Source organism: Gossypium hirsutum, chromosome A07 (assembly GCF_007990345.1).
Source record: "Gossypium hirsutum isolate 1008001.06 chromosome A07, Gossypium_hirsutum_v2.1, whole genome shotgun sequence".
NCBI lineage: Eukaryota > Viridiplantae > Streptophyta > Magnoliopsida > Malvales > Malvaceae > Gossypium > Gossypium hirsutum.
This window is the reverse complement of record NC_053430.1, coordinates 7,673,451-7,690,411: the sequence shown is the minus strand read 5'-3', so window position 1 is coordinate 7,690,411 and position 16,961 is coordinate 7,673,451. Positions and strand designations below refer to the sequence as shown.

General features: G+C 31.7%; 2 protein-coding genes across 3 annotated transcripts; both read right to left on the bottom strand.

The window, feature by feature from the left end:
• Positions 1-928: 928 nt before the first annotated feature.
• LOC107926587 (agmatine deiminase) lies at positions 929-5,438 on the bottom strand. 2 transcript variants are annotated; one of them, XM_016857472.2, is made up of 10 exons: positions 5,169-5,438; positions 4,527-4,640; positions 4,360-4,449; positions 4,191-4,275; positions 3,719-3,789; positions 3,569-3,647; positions 3,108-3,242; positions 2,441-2,673; positions 2,128-2,286; positions 929-1,310 (listed from the first exon to the last, which is right to left on the bottom strand). In XM_016857472.2, exons 1-10 carry the CDS (start codon positions 5,253-5,255, stop codon positions 1,227-1,229), a joined length of 1,137 nt encoding a protein of 378 aa, XP_016712961.1. In that variant the 5' UTR covers positions 5,256-5,438; the 3' UTR covers positions 929-1,226. The 2 variants fall into 2 exon arrangements, with proteins under 2 accessions (XP_016712961.1, XP_016712962.1); XM_016857473.2 differs by having other exon boundaries at positions 3,719-3,774.
• Positions 5,439-14,673: 9,235 nt separating this feature from the next.
• LOC107926600 (H/ACA ribonucleoprotein complex subunit 2-like protein) lies at positions 14,674-16,826 on the bottom strand. Its single transcript, XM_016857495.2, has 4 exons — positions 16,595-16,826; positions 16,321-16,390; positions 15,488-15,593; positions 14,674-15,166 (listed from the first exon to the last, which is right to left on the bottom strand). Exons 1-4 carry the CDS (start codon positions 16,728-16,730, stop codon positions 15,005-15,007), a joined length of 474 nt encoding a protein of 157 aa, XP_016712984.1. The 5' UTR covers positions 16,731-16,826; the 3' UTR covers positions 14,674-15,004.
• Between the last annotated feature and the right edge of the window lie 135 nt (positions 16,827-16,961).

Sequence of the window (16,961 nt, the reverse complement as noted above, 5' to 3'; positions counted from 1 at the left end):
TACTTCTCATACTTTCTTTAAATCTTATGATTTAACCATCAAATGATTATATAATTGACTTAATGTACACTTTAGGTATTTGAAGTATACACATTTTCCCATTTTAATCCTGAAATATACACATATTATCATTATGAAATTTATACTATCCACCACACCATTTGCACAAAGTGTATGCTCATATATTGTACACATTGTTATTGATTTTTATTAGCATTTCAATCATATTCCATCTCTATTCTCACCAAGTTTAGTAGTACATTTATCAACGTTTCTCTTTCAATTCATTCATCATACATACATACAAAGTCCCAAAATGCTTTGATACATGCATTTCAATCAATATGGAACAACCTTTAATAAATCAAGTCATTACTAGTGCTCATGTACAAATATTCAATCAATATGTTTATTAGCTCAAGATTGATTGCTCTCCTCTATTTTCCCTTCAATTCATAACAACACAATTATACTTTTACTAACAAATTCATTCATCAATATCAAATCAATATATTCTTTTCTTTTTTCAAATTACTCATTATACTTGCATATATAATATCATCATACTATAATACATGTCCCTTTCAATCAAACAACCATAATTCTTCTAGTTACTATTAACTCAATATTGTTCTCTTTCCCTATTGGCTTTCTTGAGTGTTTTTAAAGTATGCTCAATTTCCCAATCACTAGGTAACAAGACCCTATCTCTTCTATGCATACAATGACAAATACCCTACAATAGAATTAAAAAACCATAACCAATATCCTGAATACAATTATCAATATCTCAATAGTCTAACAAGAATCAATTTGCAAGACAAGGTATATTCCAAACAAAACAAAGAAATTTGCCAAATTGACCAATCTTAAGCTAGGTGCTAAGCAATTCTTCCTCCTTTTGAATGATATTGGATTAGCATACGTATAGAAAAAAAACCAATTATTTAAGTAAATAATAGAAAAAGGAAATGTCCTAAGAGAAAAAGTCTATGTCGAACATACATATAGCATACGAATACAACAAAGATGACAATGTATTAAAACTACTTATCTTTAAAAAGTACCTAAAGACAACCATAAGTGAAGTCCATTGATAAATTATTATAGCTTTGTGTGTGTAAGTCTGTAAGAATGGTGTTTATTGATACAACCCGTATCTTCTGCTGCAGAAACTGAAAGCCACAAATCGAACGACTTGAAATTTTGTATTTTTGGTTAAAATATCAGATAGCAGGGTGTTGTTGAGTAATGCAATGTATATTTCCACCTCCCAAAACAATTTCTCGAGCACCCTCAATTCCTACAACCTGAACCAAAACAAACAGCGGCAAATGCAGCCAAAAGAACAATATCAGCTTTAGCCTTTAGCTGTTACTGTAGCAATTCAAGCAAGTCTAGCCTATTTTGTCGAAAACAATGTTACTCAGACTTGCCTTTAGCTGTTACTGTAGTAATTCAAGCAAGGCTAGCCTATTTTGTGGAAAACAATGTTACTCAGACTTGAGTGGAAGTGTTCGATTCGAGTATGTCTAATTTACCTAAGTTTTCCTTGTGTATATGGAGGGTCCTTGGAGGATCATATCTTTATACTCTTACCCGAGTATGCATCAAACATAGGTATTTTAAGAAAATAAAGAGTCAAAGCAACATAGGTGGAAAAAAACCAGTAGCTAAGGCCCAAATAAAAAGAGAAGTTACTTGATTGAGCCTTCTATATATCTTATACAAGTCATCACCATAGAATTAAAGATTGAAAACTGTAAGTTTAGAACTGCTAGCTTTAAATTCCAAGACTAATAAACTCAGCATATGGCATTAGGTATATTATACCGGTGAACATGAGACACTATTATGCTTTTAAACCCGGATGTTATCCGGGTTTCATTTACCTCATTTCGGTATCAATCTTAACCTTGCCTCTAATCTTCTTAGGTTGCTATCTTCACAAAGAAATGAAACTTTTGTACTAATATTATCTCCTAATTTACCACCGATTACACAAGATTCCCAAGCAGTGATTGTAAGTTAATTTTCCATTTTTACTTGAATAACTAAAATGGAGTTAAATATTGCATCCATCATGGTTCTACTACTAGCATATGTTGAAAAGAAATACTTGCTTACTTCATAGTCCGGAAAGGTTTGAGAAAGGACAGAAACAGCTTCGTCATCTCGCTTTTGGTCCCCGAATTGTGGCAAGATGATCGCTCCATTGGCAATATAGAAGTTTACATAAGAAGCAGCAAGTCGTGTACCAGGAAGTCTTGCTTTAGCGTCACCATCCTGTTGTTAGGAACATCAAAGACCAGAAAAGAATGCACAATAAACCTCTTTCTTCTTTGGCAAGTCATGTACAGTTTCATTCGGCAAAGCTATAGTCAATATGTTGAATCTATATGGACAGTGATGCAGAGTCATGGAAAAAGAAAATCCTTACTTGAACAAGTCCATCAGCTTCTTCATCTGTCATATAAAGCGGCCCAGGGACATGGAGTTTGACTATTTCTAATTTCCGACCACGGGCATCTTTTTCATTCGAGAGAACAGTGAATGCTTCCATGGAACGTTCATATTGAGGGTCCTTTTCATCATCAATCCAAGACAACACAACAACACCAGGCTTTGCAAAGCAACACAAATTATCAATATGACCATTCGTATCATCATCACCTGTTGGAAAACAAGAAGATACTTTAATTTTCAGTGTACGTATTAAGTGCTTAAAAGCTTGACAGATTTGTTTGAGATAGTAGATAATCGATAAATGCTGCGGGGCTACAGCGATCCTCCAAGGATATTGTTTAATATTTTAAAAGTGATATTGAGTAAAAAGTTCGCCAGAACCGGTTTTGCCATTCAGATATGAAGATTTGCGCATTAACAAACAACAATAGTGCAGTTCTCTAATGAAAAACCATTCTAAGTTTAAGAAGGTTATAAATTTCTTGATATACCACTGAGGATTGCCCCCAAAGGAGATGAGAAAATTAGACATGTATGAATCATAGTGACATGAAATGATAATCCCCAGACTCGAAAAGAAACAAATTTCAAGAGAAATTTGAGATACATATCAGATATGAGATAAAGACAGAATCACATACCATATAATCCACGAGGCAGCCAGATAACCTTCTCAACACCAAGATATGCCTTAAGTTCATTTTCTATTTCTTCTTTAGTCATATTTGGGTTCCTGTTTTTGTTCAAAAGGCACTCCTCGGTAGTGAGGCAAGTTCCTGAGGGGGTAAAAAAAGTAAAAGATGAATAAAAGCTGTAGCTTACTAGACTTCCATCTTTCTATGCATCTAAAATAATCTACATCAAGCATTGCAGATGAAACTTTTTAATATTATTAGATGTGATGAGAAAGAAAAGATCATCTTTTCAAAAAAGCATCATATAAAAACACTCAAACATGTCTGTTTGCATAGAAGCAAATGAAGGGTGAAAGAGAAATCCCTTTCAGTTATGCAAGTATCGTAGAAAAGAGTCCTTAAGCAGCCTTAGCCAACAGTTTTGACACAGCAAGCTTATCAAAGAGGATAAGTTATTGGTTTCTCACCTTCTCCATCTACATGTATACTTCCACCTTCAAGAATCATCGTATGAGGAATTCTAGGAAGCCTCTCATTTCCCAATATCTACAAACAATCAATGACTAAAGATAAATTTCCCAACTGAACAAGTAAATAAGTATATCACCAACACTAACCTTCCGTGCCACAAGAAGGTCAAGACTCCAATCTTCATAACAACCATCATCAATCCCTACGAAGATCACAACTGATTCCTCTCAGTGAAGACAAATACGAGATAAACCCATAAATTAACACATAATGACTACTAACACTTTAAAACTGTCAAATTCAAGGCCAGACTCTTGTGACCAACAAATAAGCAATCAAAGTAAAAAAATTTACCCAACATTTTCCCCAGCTTTTGCTCCTCCTTATACTAAGTAAGATCTAAATTTCTATCCATATGTTAGGGCATGTAGTTTTAATAAAGAATCAAAATCTACTGGTGCATCTCCCGTACTTAATAAACACTTCAAAGGATGATATTAGATTATGTTAGTTGTAGTACAGATGTGATACTAGCTCGTTGTTAAACCATCGTTCGATATTAAAGAGATTGATTCATAGAGGCACATTAGGTTGCAATCATGTCAAGTTTATTCTTACCTCCCCAGCTATTAAAATTCCAATCTATCCCGGCAACTCTGTGCTTGTAGTTATCAGAAATCACTGCTCCTTTCTTTACAACAAACTGCAAGAAGGAGAAAAAAATAAATAATTTCAAATATTTATGACAGAAGACAAAGTAAGATCATAAAGAATAAAAGGTGCTCACAGTTGGTCCAGTATCACGAAACCAAGCATCGTTCATGCTCATTTCAAGAACCCTGACATTTGGCGGTAACAGAGTTCGCGCATTCTCCCACTGTGGATAAAGTTAATAAATTCATTAAAATTCAGCTCAAAACAATACATACCACATGTGAAAAACAGATTACAAACCTGAGCAGCACTTGCACAGACGGTCACAGGTTCGAACTTTGAGATTGTAGCCGCAACCCTAGCAAAAACACGTTGGGCGTGTTTCGCATTGTCTCGCCAATTATCAGGACGTTCCTGAAAAACAAGCAGTTTCAAAATTGTCAAACTCAACAGACTCTAAGCATGAACATAACATCAAACACCATCTAATCTTCTAGCCATAAATGGATCATTACACAGCTAGATGAACAATAATTTAGCAGCATAACCAAAAATGCATGTTGAGAATCATTTATCATAAATATGAAGCTATACTACCAATAATAAATGGCTGCTAAGTACTCAGTTACAACAGCATTTTGCAATAACATGCATCAAATTCCTAGATCATGATTAAACAATTTCAAAGCCTTTGAATAGAATACTAACAAATGCAATAACAGACAAAAACCCAATCCATTGAAATGAAATTAGAAGAGGAAACCATGGAAAAATAAGGCCAAAAACATAACAAGAACAAACAAAAGGACATCTTTCGATTCTGATTCATACCCATCAAAGAAGAAACGAAAACAAACGTTTATTTACCAACAAAACAAACACTTTTCGTCAAAAAAAACTGAGTTGAATCAGTAAGAAAAAAGAAGAAGAAATAATACTAACAGGCCAACCCATCCAGCACTGTAAATGGGGTTCCCATTCAGCAGGCATGTGGTAACCAAGAGAAAACGGCGGCGGTTTCATCTCCATCTCTGACAGTTGTCACGCTATCTGCCTATATCCCTCTAAACCAAAGCCTTTGGCTTAAACAGTTTGTGTGTGTCTATATTTATATATAATGGAAGGAGTGAAAGTGACTGACGGCTGATACAGTTTGTAGAGAGAGATATACAGTTTGTAAAGTTGCGTTATTTTGACAAAAAGAGTCCGCCCAGAATATTTGACCCTTTTTACTTTCTCTTATTCGTTATTATCGGTACCTTGGTAAATATAGGGTCTAATTTCGATTTTGGACCCTCAGATTTAATATTTTTACTTTAATTTCATAAAATTTCATCCCTCTATTTTTATAATATTTATTAGTAGGTCCAAATTGATAAGAATGTGAAAGTTTATAATGTTTATCAGTTTGGTTATAGTAATAATATTATAAAAATATAAGGCTAATTTATATTAAAGTAAAATTCAAAAAAAAAAATCTCGTATTTTACCAATGTCAAAATAATGATAAGAACACTTGACAAATTAGATGATGAAAGTTACAAAATAAAATAAAATGGAGGTACTAAGATGGGTACTAAGTTGAGAACCATGAAAATTGCTAAAATTTATATAAATAATGAATAAAAGAAAATGAAGCATAATCTATGGAAATAAAACCAAAGCTAAATAATAGAGTGAAAATAAATAAATTTAAATAAAATAGAAAGTGAAATAAGAATAAAAAATTTTAAAAAATCTATAGGAATTGAAAAAAAATGTAAATTAAATGGAATGTGAAGACAGATGAACTTAGGGAGCAATTATATTTGGTTGAAATTTCAAAATTTGAACAAAATCAATAATAGCAAGGACCAAATGAAAAAAATATCCCTTGCAGCGACCCCACTCTGCAACACTAAGGAGCACAGAGGGCTGCTCGCCAATTTCCCAATTCCTGTTACCATCAAAACAACAAAATCAAACCGATTCTCAATCCTTTTTCATTTTTCATAATTTTTCTTAAAATTTCATTTTCTTTTCCTCTGGTCACTAAATTATTCTTCACGGCCTCCACTCGAAGAACCCCGTTACTATAAAAACAACATAATCAAACCAATTTTCATTTCTTTTTCATTTTTCATAGTTTTTCTTAAAATTTCATTTTCCTTTCCTCTGCACTGCCTCCATCATAGAACAACATAAGGTGTTGGGGATTGACCCGAAGGTAAAGAAGATCAAACATAAACTTTATGTAAAAAACTTCTCTAAAAAGGGTAAAAATCACAGGCTAAGGAAGCTTCATTAATTTAGCAAACCAATGAAGAGTACAAAGTTTTCTCAAAAACTCTCCCCAGAACTCTTCATCAAATCTTTCATAAGAGATATTCTATTAACACTCTAAATAGTACAAATACCCCTTAAGGTTAAAGTCCGAATATGATTAAAATAGTCCTACATTAATTAAAGTTAAACTGGGAAAATATAATAGAGTTTAACTAGGAAAAAAGATTTGGTTTATGTGGGAACACGCCGTCACATCATGATGTTATTCATCGGCTCATCGTGACGCCGTCTGTTGCATCGTATAGACATTCTTCGTTGTGATGTTGGGCCTGTTTTGGCTCATTTTCGGTTACTCGTCGATTGTCTTTCTAAGTTCCTGTAAAGAGTCTGATAAATGTGAGGCATACCCCCACAAATCTCCACCTTAACTAGTATTTAACACGCCTTCTTTGCCAATGTCCGTCACAGGCCTAACTTGATCTTTGCATGATATTAACTGAGTCCAAGCAGTGCTTGAACTATGAAACTAGAAGAGTTTTAGTTTTTTGAGCTACCAAATCCAAGTTAACTCATATATGCTTCCCATAAACGCAATGCTTTGTCTTTCCAACTCCTGCACCCAAAAGAGAACCTCTTTTATTCAAAACAATCATACAATTTTTGCTTATATGACCAAGTTGTCTATGCCTCAAACGATTCAATTTTGACTCATTAACAAATGAGAAAATTGTTGTTTTACTAGTCACTGTTGAACCTTGTAGAACATACAGACTGTCGGTCTTTCGATCTCTCATCAAAATAGGAGCTCTACAGGATACCTTAATATCGTTTGACTTGATGGCGATTATATAACCCTTCGAGTCTAAATTTCCTAAGGAGATGAGATTTTTTTCGAGTCTCTTTGAAAGTTTCATACGAAGGAGACAAAAAGCACAATAATGGCATAGTATGATCTTCATCATCGATGTTTACCTTGACATTCTTCAAATCATTCAAGAGAGTGACAAATTGACTGATGCGACCCCTAAGGTTATCACATTCGTCCATGCAGTTCGTGCATAGGCGTTGTTTTAACACCAATCGATTTGCTAGAAACTTTGTTATATAAAGGGTTTCTAATTTTCTCCATAAGGCTGTTGCTGCTTTCTTTGTAAGCACCTCCTGTAACACATTGTTTGTGAAGCACAATTAACACATTGTTTGTGAGGCACAATTGAATTGTTGAAAGAGTCTTCTCATCAAGCTCTTCCCATTTTAATTGGTCTAGATTTTTGGGCTTTTACCCAGTAACGACATTTTTTAAGCTGTTCTGAACTAGAATTGCCATCATCCGAACTTACCATAAACTGAAATTTGCATTCCTATCAAACCTCTCGATATCAAATCTTGTTGTTGTCATCTTAGATTAGTCGATTTTGGAATTCAAACCAAGCTCTAATACCAGTTTGTTGGAGATCAACTCATATAAACAATGAAATATAAAAGGTAGAGAAGATCAAATATAAATTTTACGTGGAAAACTCCTCCAAAAATGATAAAAATCAAGGGCAAAGGAAGCTTCACTAATTCGGCAAACCAACGAAGAGTACAAGATGGAGAAAATAACTCTAAAAGAAGAAAACCTAAAACTCAAAATCTGAATACAAAGCTCTCTCAAAAACACTCTCCAAAACTCTTCATCAAATCTCACATAAGAGATAGTCTATTAACTCTTTAAAATAAGGTTACAAAGGTCCTTTAAGTAGGCTAATATTAAAGTCGTAATATGACTAAAATATTCCTAGATTAATTAGAGTTCAACTGGGGAAAGATAGAAGAATTTAACTAGGAAAAAATACCCGATTTATGTTGGAACACATCGCCATGTCGTGACGTCGCTTTTTGACTCATTGTGACATCGTCCATGGCATGATCCCGACATTCCTTGTCATGACGTTGGGCCTGTTTTAGCCCTTTTTCGTTGCTTGTTGATTGTCTTTCTAAGTGCCTGCAACAAGGTTCTTCAATTTTCGACGACAACGGTGGTTGTAAATTAGGAAATTTATTTATTTTTATACAATCAACCATTTCTAAAACAACCTCATTTGTCTACCAAGATTTTGTCTATTATAGAGAGGTGGTTGTTATACACCTATAACAACATATTCTTATTGAGATAATCATTGTAAACATATCATAAAATTCATATTCATGTTCCATCAAATAAAAAAGCGAGAATTATGTTAAAAAAGAAAAGAAAAGAAAGGGAGAATCAAATCAACAAAATTAAAAGACCAATAACATAGATGCATGTGTTATTGCTTTTATACTCTTTCACGTATTTAATTATAAAATTCATAAATCTAGCAAGTTCAATTAATCAATATAAGTTATTAAATTAAATTAATTATAATTTATCATATGTTATTAAATTCAAGTAATCAAGTTATAAGTTTATGATGTTTCAAATTCATAGTTTAATATTTAATTAGGAAACTTAATAATTTTATTGAATATTATTTTCATTTAATAAAATATGCTTAACAGATTTTTTTCATGTGAAACTTAATCATTTTAATGAAATAATATTTTAATTAAGATATTTTTTATTTAATAAATTATAGTTAATAGGTTTGCTTATATAAAATACCTATAAATTTACTTAAAATTTTAAAATATATACTATTATAGAAATTTAATTTACACTTCGTATTTATAAATGTTTTTATAAATAAAAAACTATTATAAAATGTTAAAATAAAACATAAAAAAATCGATTCTACCAAAGAATTCATTATATTTATATTTTCTATTATTGTCTCTTATGAGTCTCGAACTAAAAAAAACTTTTTTTTAAAAGGAATAAATTTCAAAAAATTTAAACCCAAGCATTTTTAGTTTAATGCTTCTTCCTTAATCACCCGACCACTCAAGTACTGCTTCTATTTTGTGTTAACAAACTTTATAAAATCTATTTCCACCGAAAAGAAGAAAAGAAGGTTAAATATGTGGTTTTTTTTTATCATTTATGAAAATAATTAAAGTGTCAAATTTTATACGAAAATGATTCGTTTTCTACAGCGCGTATTGATGTCAATTATCTTACAGTCGACACCACCTTTCATCATCCCAAAATGATTGTCCGATAATTGTTCTGTCTATAAAAAATAATTTTTTTGTGTTGTCATTGTGTTTGCTAATGTATATTTTTAAATACACTTTTAAAAATACTAATATTTTAAATTTTAAAAAAATATATATGTTTTAATAGATGTCAACCTTTTTGGTATTGGGGTTGTCGTTATTGTTGGAATTACCGTTAATTAATGCATTAATTAAATTCCATTAATTAATGCAATTAAAGCTGTAAATGGGCATAAAATTGCCACTGGAAAGGCGGAATGAGTTTTATTGCAATTAAATTCCATTAATTAATGCAACTTGTAGCGACGTAAAAAATTTGGCTTGATCGCTAATTGTGGCGATTTAGTGAAAACTCGAAAACTGAAGTTTGATTTTAAAAAAAAAAGGAGTCGCCACCGATCCTTTTTATTGGTGTGATCGGACACCTAATAAATCATCTTTTTGAAAAGAAAATTTATCCTCGAACAGAAAATGAAGACTAAATTTAAGCCTACGTGAAAACCAGAGCAAAGTAGGGTTTGGGAGTCGATTACGCGCGAGGAAGGTATTAGCACCCTTGCAACGCCCAAAATTGGTGTCTTGTAAAACAAATGTTGTCTTAATTTTCAAAATTGCAAGTTCAAAGTAACATTTAATCGTGATCCGGTTGAAAAGACGAGAGATTTTAGTTTTTTTTTAGTTTTTTTAGAAGGGCATACCGTTTTAACATGAGTCGATAGATGTTCACCCAACATAGCGATGAAATCGATGACTTAATGTTAAATCGGTACGTTGCCTTAATTATTGAAATCAATTAGAAAACAAGGATATGATTTTCGAAGTAATGCAAAGCAAAACTGATGTGGAATAAAAATAAATAAATGAAAGAGCTAGGTGTATATTGAAGCAAATAATCAATGTGACAATGATAATAAAGATGATAGAGATATATATGACATTAAGCGCACTACTATAATTAAACATGAAATAGAAACAATGAATACATGTATATACATAGTGAAGATGTTAAGAGTATGTACGTAACATAAGAATGAAAAAGGTTTACATAATAATACTAATATGGGTACATAATATATACACATATATATAACATATTTAAAATGAACATATACAACATACATATATAATAGACACACACTAATAATAATAGTAATAATAGTAATAATAAGAAGCTATATACATAAATAATAAAACATATATTCGTAATTATAATAACAAGGATTAAATACAAACATAAGATAGTACAAAAATATATAAATATTATGGGATTTAAAAAAACATATACATGAAATAGTAAAAGAAATACATAACAAATAACATAAAGATATATGTATGAAATAACATAAAAATATATGAATAGTATGATATTCACAAATATATACATATTATAACCCTTTTTTAGAATAATATAATTAAATATACAAAAATAATATTATATACACAAAAATGTATATATACACATATGGTGAAATATATGTACTAATATTAATAATAAGTATAATCGGAATAAAAATAAATACAATAATATATACTTAATATGGTATTAAAAATACGTATATGTATAATAGTATTTCGGAGTATGTACATGAGACAATATAAAATATATACATGGAAATATACAAGAAATATACAACTAATAACATTAAGAATATATACATAATATAAATATAATATATACAATATACACATCTGATAAAATAAACTATTAATATGTACATATATATCTATATACACATTAAGTAAAAGTATTAATGCTAACAATATTAATAATAAATATAATAATAGATATATATGCATATAATAGTAAGAAACGAAACATAAAGAAAATATATATATAGCTAAATATAATATAATAATAACAATATATAAAAATAATAGTGATAACAATATTACATATATAACATGATTAATATTTAAAGTTGAATTAAATAGCAAAATAATATGAAATCTAAGGTAAATACGAAAAATAAATGAAAAAGGACCAAAATTGGATTAAAATCAAAACTTTGGGGCTAATTTTTAAAAAAATATAAAGGAGAAAGGACCTATTAGAACGCGCATAAAACTGTGGGGGACCAAAAACACAATTAATCCTCCCCTCAAAACATAACATAGCAAGAGGGACTAAATCACAAAGCGCTACATACTTTGGGGCCAAATTAAAAAAACCATGAAAGATTTAATTACAACATATTAAAAAGCGGAGGGGTTAAAGGCGCAAATAACCCCTCCATAAAAAACACGAGGATCCTGAACGGGTTTGGATCTGGTCGGTCGGGTAGGCTCAAAACGACACCGTTTTGGGGCTAAAGAGCAGCCCCCAAAACGACGTCGTTTTGGAGGGCTATATAAGGCCTAAAATTAACAAAAAAAAAGTCATTTGGTGTGAGGGAAAGAAAAAAAAAGAGAGAGGGAAGAGAGAAGGGAGAGAGAAGGGAGGGGGGAAGAGGATTTCCGGCAGGGAGCCCGGCCACCGTCCGGCCACCTGATCCTCGCCGGCGCCGGCGCCGGCCACCGTACACGGTGGCCGGAAAGGTAATTTCTTCTTCTTCTTCTTTTTGCTATTTATCTATTTTTTTATTTTTCTTTTATTTTTCTGTATTTAAATGCCTAAAATGAAAAAAAAAGTCACCTTCTTTGTCACTGATCTGATTCGATTCTTGGATTTTCTCCTGTGTGCTTGAATAACGACTTATATGTTTATTGAAATCTATAACTCTTTTTTTGGTTGATGTTTACAAAGAAAAAAAAGGAAAGGAAAAAGAAACCCCATTTTAGTTTTCTATTCGGCTTTTATAGCCTGTTTTGTTACATACTTTATTATTATTTTTTGCTATTCTTGCTTCTGCTTTGCTTGTCTGTTGTTTTTCCAGGGTATGGCCAGTGCTGGTGGTGGCAGCCGGTATGGCAGAGGGGTAAGTGGCCGATGGGACATTGCGGCGCAAGTAGGGGGCAAGTGGGGGGTTTGGTTGATTAGGGTTTCTGTTTGGGTTTGGGGTTGTAAGTGGGCTAGGTTTAGGTTAGTGGGTCCGATGGATTTGGGTTTGGTTGTAAATGGGTTTGGGTAGGTTAATTGGGCTCTCGGGTTTGGGGATTAAAAATGGACAAATGGGTAATTGGGTTTAGCTGAATGTGATTGGGCTTTGTGGGTTAGTTTAGGTTTGTAATCGGCCCAAAATTAGCCTGTAACACAACTAAAGCTGTAAATGGGCACAAAATTGCCATTGACAAGGCGAAATGAGTTTTATTGCAATTAAATTCCATTAATTAATTCAATTTTAGCTGTATATAAGAATAAAATTGCAGTTGAAAAGACAAAATGGGTTTTAATTGCAGCAATGAATGGAATTTAATTACAATAAAAATTTCATTCCAAACACTTTAATTTCTTAAACTTCTAATTTTCATATACAAATTTTGGAAGAGAATAAAAATATTTTTATATTAGGTAAAGTACATTGAAACCATAAAATTGAAAATTAAATTTATCAACTCAATTTCTTTTATCTTTTCGAGAATAATTATTTTAGTATTTTTTCTAACATATCCTTTCCTTTAACCTTATTCGACTCTTATTTATTTTACAATTAATTAATCTTATTACTGTTATAATTAATTGTTATATTTTTCAAGTCTATATTTTTTTTACTCATACATCTGTCTTGCCTTCTTCTTTTCCTCTTTTCTTTTCATTTTTCCTTAGCTTTTTTGAATCAAGCCACAATGTTGAATAAATCGATGTTGGTCACTTCAAGAACAGGCAAGCAGCGGAAAACACTATGTAGTGATAACAGCAAATAGAGGAAAAAGACACTAGTAGTGGAGGAGGTGCGATTAGCAGCAACAAATATGGCAATGCCACAGTCTTTCATCAATGATAGTCTTTAGCTTTTTTAAAAGTCAAAAATCAAAAACCACACTGGTCCTAACAAAAAAAAAAAAACCACATCGATGCAGACAACGAAAACGCTGACATCAAAAAAGGAAAAAATCATTTTTAAAAAAAAATTTAAAATACTGTTAGCAACATGAGCACCGACACCAAAAAATAGAATATTTAAAAAAAAATTGAATCAATGCCGGTAACATGAGCGTTAACACCTATTTAAATATTATTTTTTCTTTTTTCTTAAATCCTAAAATACCAATATTTTTAAAATGTATTTAAAAAATACATACCAATGCTGACAAACACAGTGCTGACACAAAAAAATTCATTTTTTATATACTAAACAATCATTGAGAGATGATGGAAGATATACCAACTATGAGATGACCAGCACCAAAATGCACAATAGAAATATATCATTTTCATACAAGCTTTTGCACCTAGATCATTTTAGTAAATAATCAATTTATTTGAGTCAGTTTTGAAAAGAACCTAAATATGTTGTTAACCTCTTTTTGGTGAGAAGCATAAAAAGTTCCTCTAAATACCTAAACAGATTTTTTTGGTAAGAATCAACAGCATAAGGTGACTTCTAAAGTTCAGGAAAGTTTTGACTGGAATAAACCATAAAAAGTTCAAAGCTTGAAGGAAATGAAAATCCCCACATCCCATTCTCTATTCTTAATATAGTTATTTGAAAATAATTCCACTTATCTGTAAAAAAATTGTGAAATTTTGTGAAATGATTGAAAAAAAAAAGGAAAAAAAAAAAATTGAAGCAAAGCCATAATATGAAGGTGATGACTGATGATGATGTTAAAAGGAGTTGAACGATGGTGACGAAGAATATAAAATTGTTCTTATATACTTGTTAAAAGTTTTAAATGTTTTAGGAGTCCTAGTGTCAGCTTCTCATAGGCTGACAATGCCACATATGCAAAAAAAGTAACAGTGTTAATTCTTAGGTTAATTTACCATTTGGTACCTATATTTAATTTCAATGTTCAAATTAGTACACAAAACTAATAAATATTTAACACGTATGCTCTTGAAATTATAACATTCACACTTAACTGGGAAAAAAAACCCCCAAATATCAGATTAAAAAAAACTTATGTATAAATTGGGACAAAAAAACTTGGGTAACAAATTGAACATTCAAGCCAAATATAGGCATCAAATAGCATATTACCCCTTATTTATTTATTTATTTTTGGTTTTAACAGAATACATGTTAAGGTACCAAGAAAAAATTCTTTCAGGTACCAACATTAGAAAAGTGTTCAAGTTCAGGGGCTAGATTATGACTTAAATATTAAAAAGCCAATGACTTCACTGAATAAAACACTTAAAAGAAGCGGGTTAAAAGAAGTAAAACAAAAGGTTTTGAACAGACAGTCAAATGCCGGAGACAAAGCACCATTACCTGAGCTGCAGGAAAATAAGATTGTCAACAACAATGCTTATATGACAAGCACATCAAAATTTTTTTCCGAGTTAATTAGAAAAGGGATGATGTAAGCTCAGATACATCCGATACTATCTGGCTATAATCGGCTTTCATCTTTTCTTGTTCCTCGATGGCGAGTTCACCTTTGGTGGGCTTGGTTAGCACCAAAACACAGCATGTTGGTCTCTTAGTAGCTCCTGCTGTTGCAAGATCCTGAAAATGGCAAATGAAAACTAATCAAGCAGGGTTCATCCCTTGCATAAGCTACCGACTTAAGCTCGAAACCTGCCATTGACCCTTTAGTTGTGCTTTACTTATGTTTAGGGTCAAATTGCAGGATCTAAGACCCAATCAGCCAAATATGTGAACTATTGAGGGCCTTTACAAATATTTCACATACATAAATGAACAGAGGCTCTTTAGAGACTGTAAATGAACTTCTAAAGTTTTCGATAGTCAAGTGGATCGACCACTTTTAGCAAGCAATGCCACTAAATTAGACGATAACGAGAGAGGTCCAAGATCCGAACTTACTTCTTTTGAAGAAACATAGACATATGGAATTTCAGCCTCTTCACATAGGATCGGAACATGAGTTATGACATCAATAGGAGATATGTTTCCAGCTATAACACATAATCTGCATTCAGCAAAAAGATTGAAGAAACATGACCCTCAATGTTATAGAACAGCTATATCATATGTGAAAATTAAGGGGGAAAGGAGTATAATTTTATGAATATTAATGGTACTGATTTAGGGTTTAGGGTTTAAATGCAAAAAGAAAAAAAATCTAAAATTTGTAGTTATAACGTACAAGTATATCAACAGTTACAATCAAAACCAACCATTACAAGCACCAAATTGAATAGCTAGTTCAATCAACTAACTCAACTCAAATTCACCACAATAAATCAGGATAAAGCCCACGCATGTTGAAGATTTGAAATTGGTACCTCAAAATTTTCTAAACTTACATTTTTGAACAGATAAATAATTATCACCCCATTTACTAACTGATGTTCATAGAAAGAAAAGTGTAATTGATGCTTTTTTTTTTTTTGCTTAAATCCAGTGAAAGTAAACAATTATCTAACATGATCGTGCATTGAACTGCCCTGACAAAATGACCAATATTTCTCAGTCCATGAAACTATGTTCCTCATTCTAAATTGGCACCTAAACTTCAAATAATTCTAATTATTTCCCAAACTATCAATATTATATCGATCAAGTCCTTTAGTTACTAAAATAGTTGATTTAACTGTTAAAAGACAAAGAAAATCTTACGTGACATAACTTAAATTGAAAATTTTTAGAGGCATTCAAGAAGAATCTAAACTGAAAGTTCAAAAAAAAAAGTTTACCCTTTATGACCACGCCGAATACTTTTAACCACTTCCTTTACTCCTCTCTTCAAGCATTTGTGCTCAGATGCTACAACAATGAAACAGCAACATATTCTCAGAAAAAAGATTGAAAAATTCAAACACAAACAATCAATATTTTCACAAATTCCACTATTAGAACTTTGGGTAAAACATAAAAGTCAAATATTTTTTCTCCGATGGGAAATTTCTGATTAACAAAGAAACAAAAACCGAAAAGAGATTTTCATGAAAATGATTGATTTTGGGAAACCTTTTCGGACGAGCTTAAGGGTTTTCTTGGAGAGCTTTTTGCCAGCAAGGGGTTTTGCGATAGGAGCTATAGCTAACATCTTCTTCCTCTCCTTCTCCTTCTGCTGCGTCTTCTCTACTTCGCTATCGCTTCCCATTTCTATTTTCTTTCTCCCCAACGATGAAAATAATTGGGAGGAAATAAATGTCTATAATGTGAAGGAAAGCATACGGCGGAAATTAGGGTTTTTCTATGTTCAGGGTTTAAGCTTTGTTTGTTACCCTTAATGGGCTTTTTTCCGACATTTTTGTCCCAATTTACATAAACTATTTAATTAGGCTTTTGATAACATATGAGCCCATATCTTGATAAAAATAGGCTTTTGTTT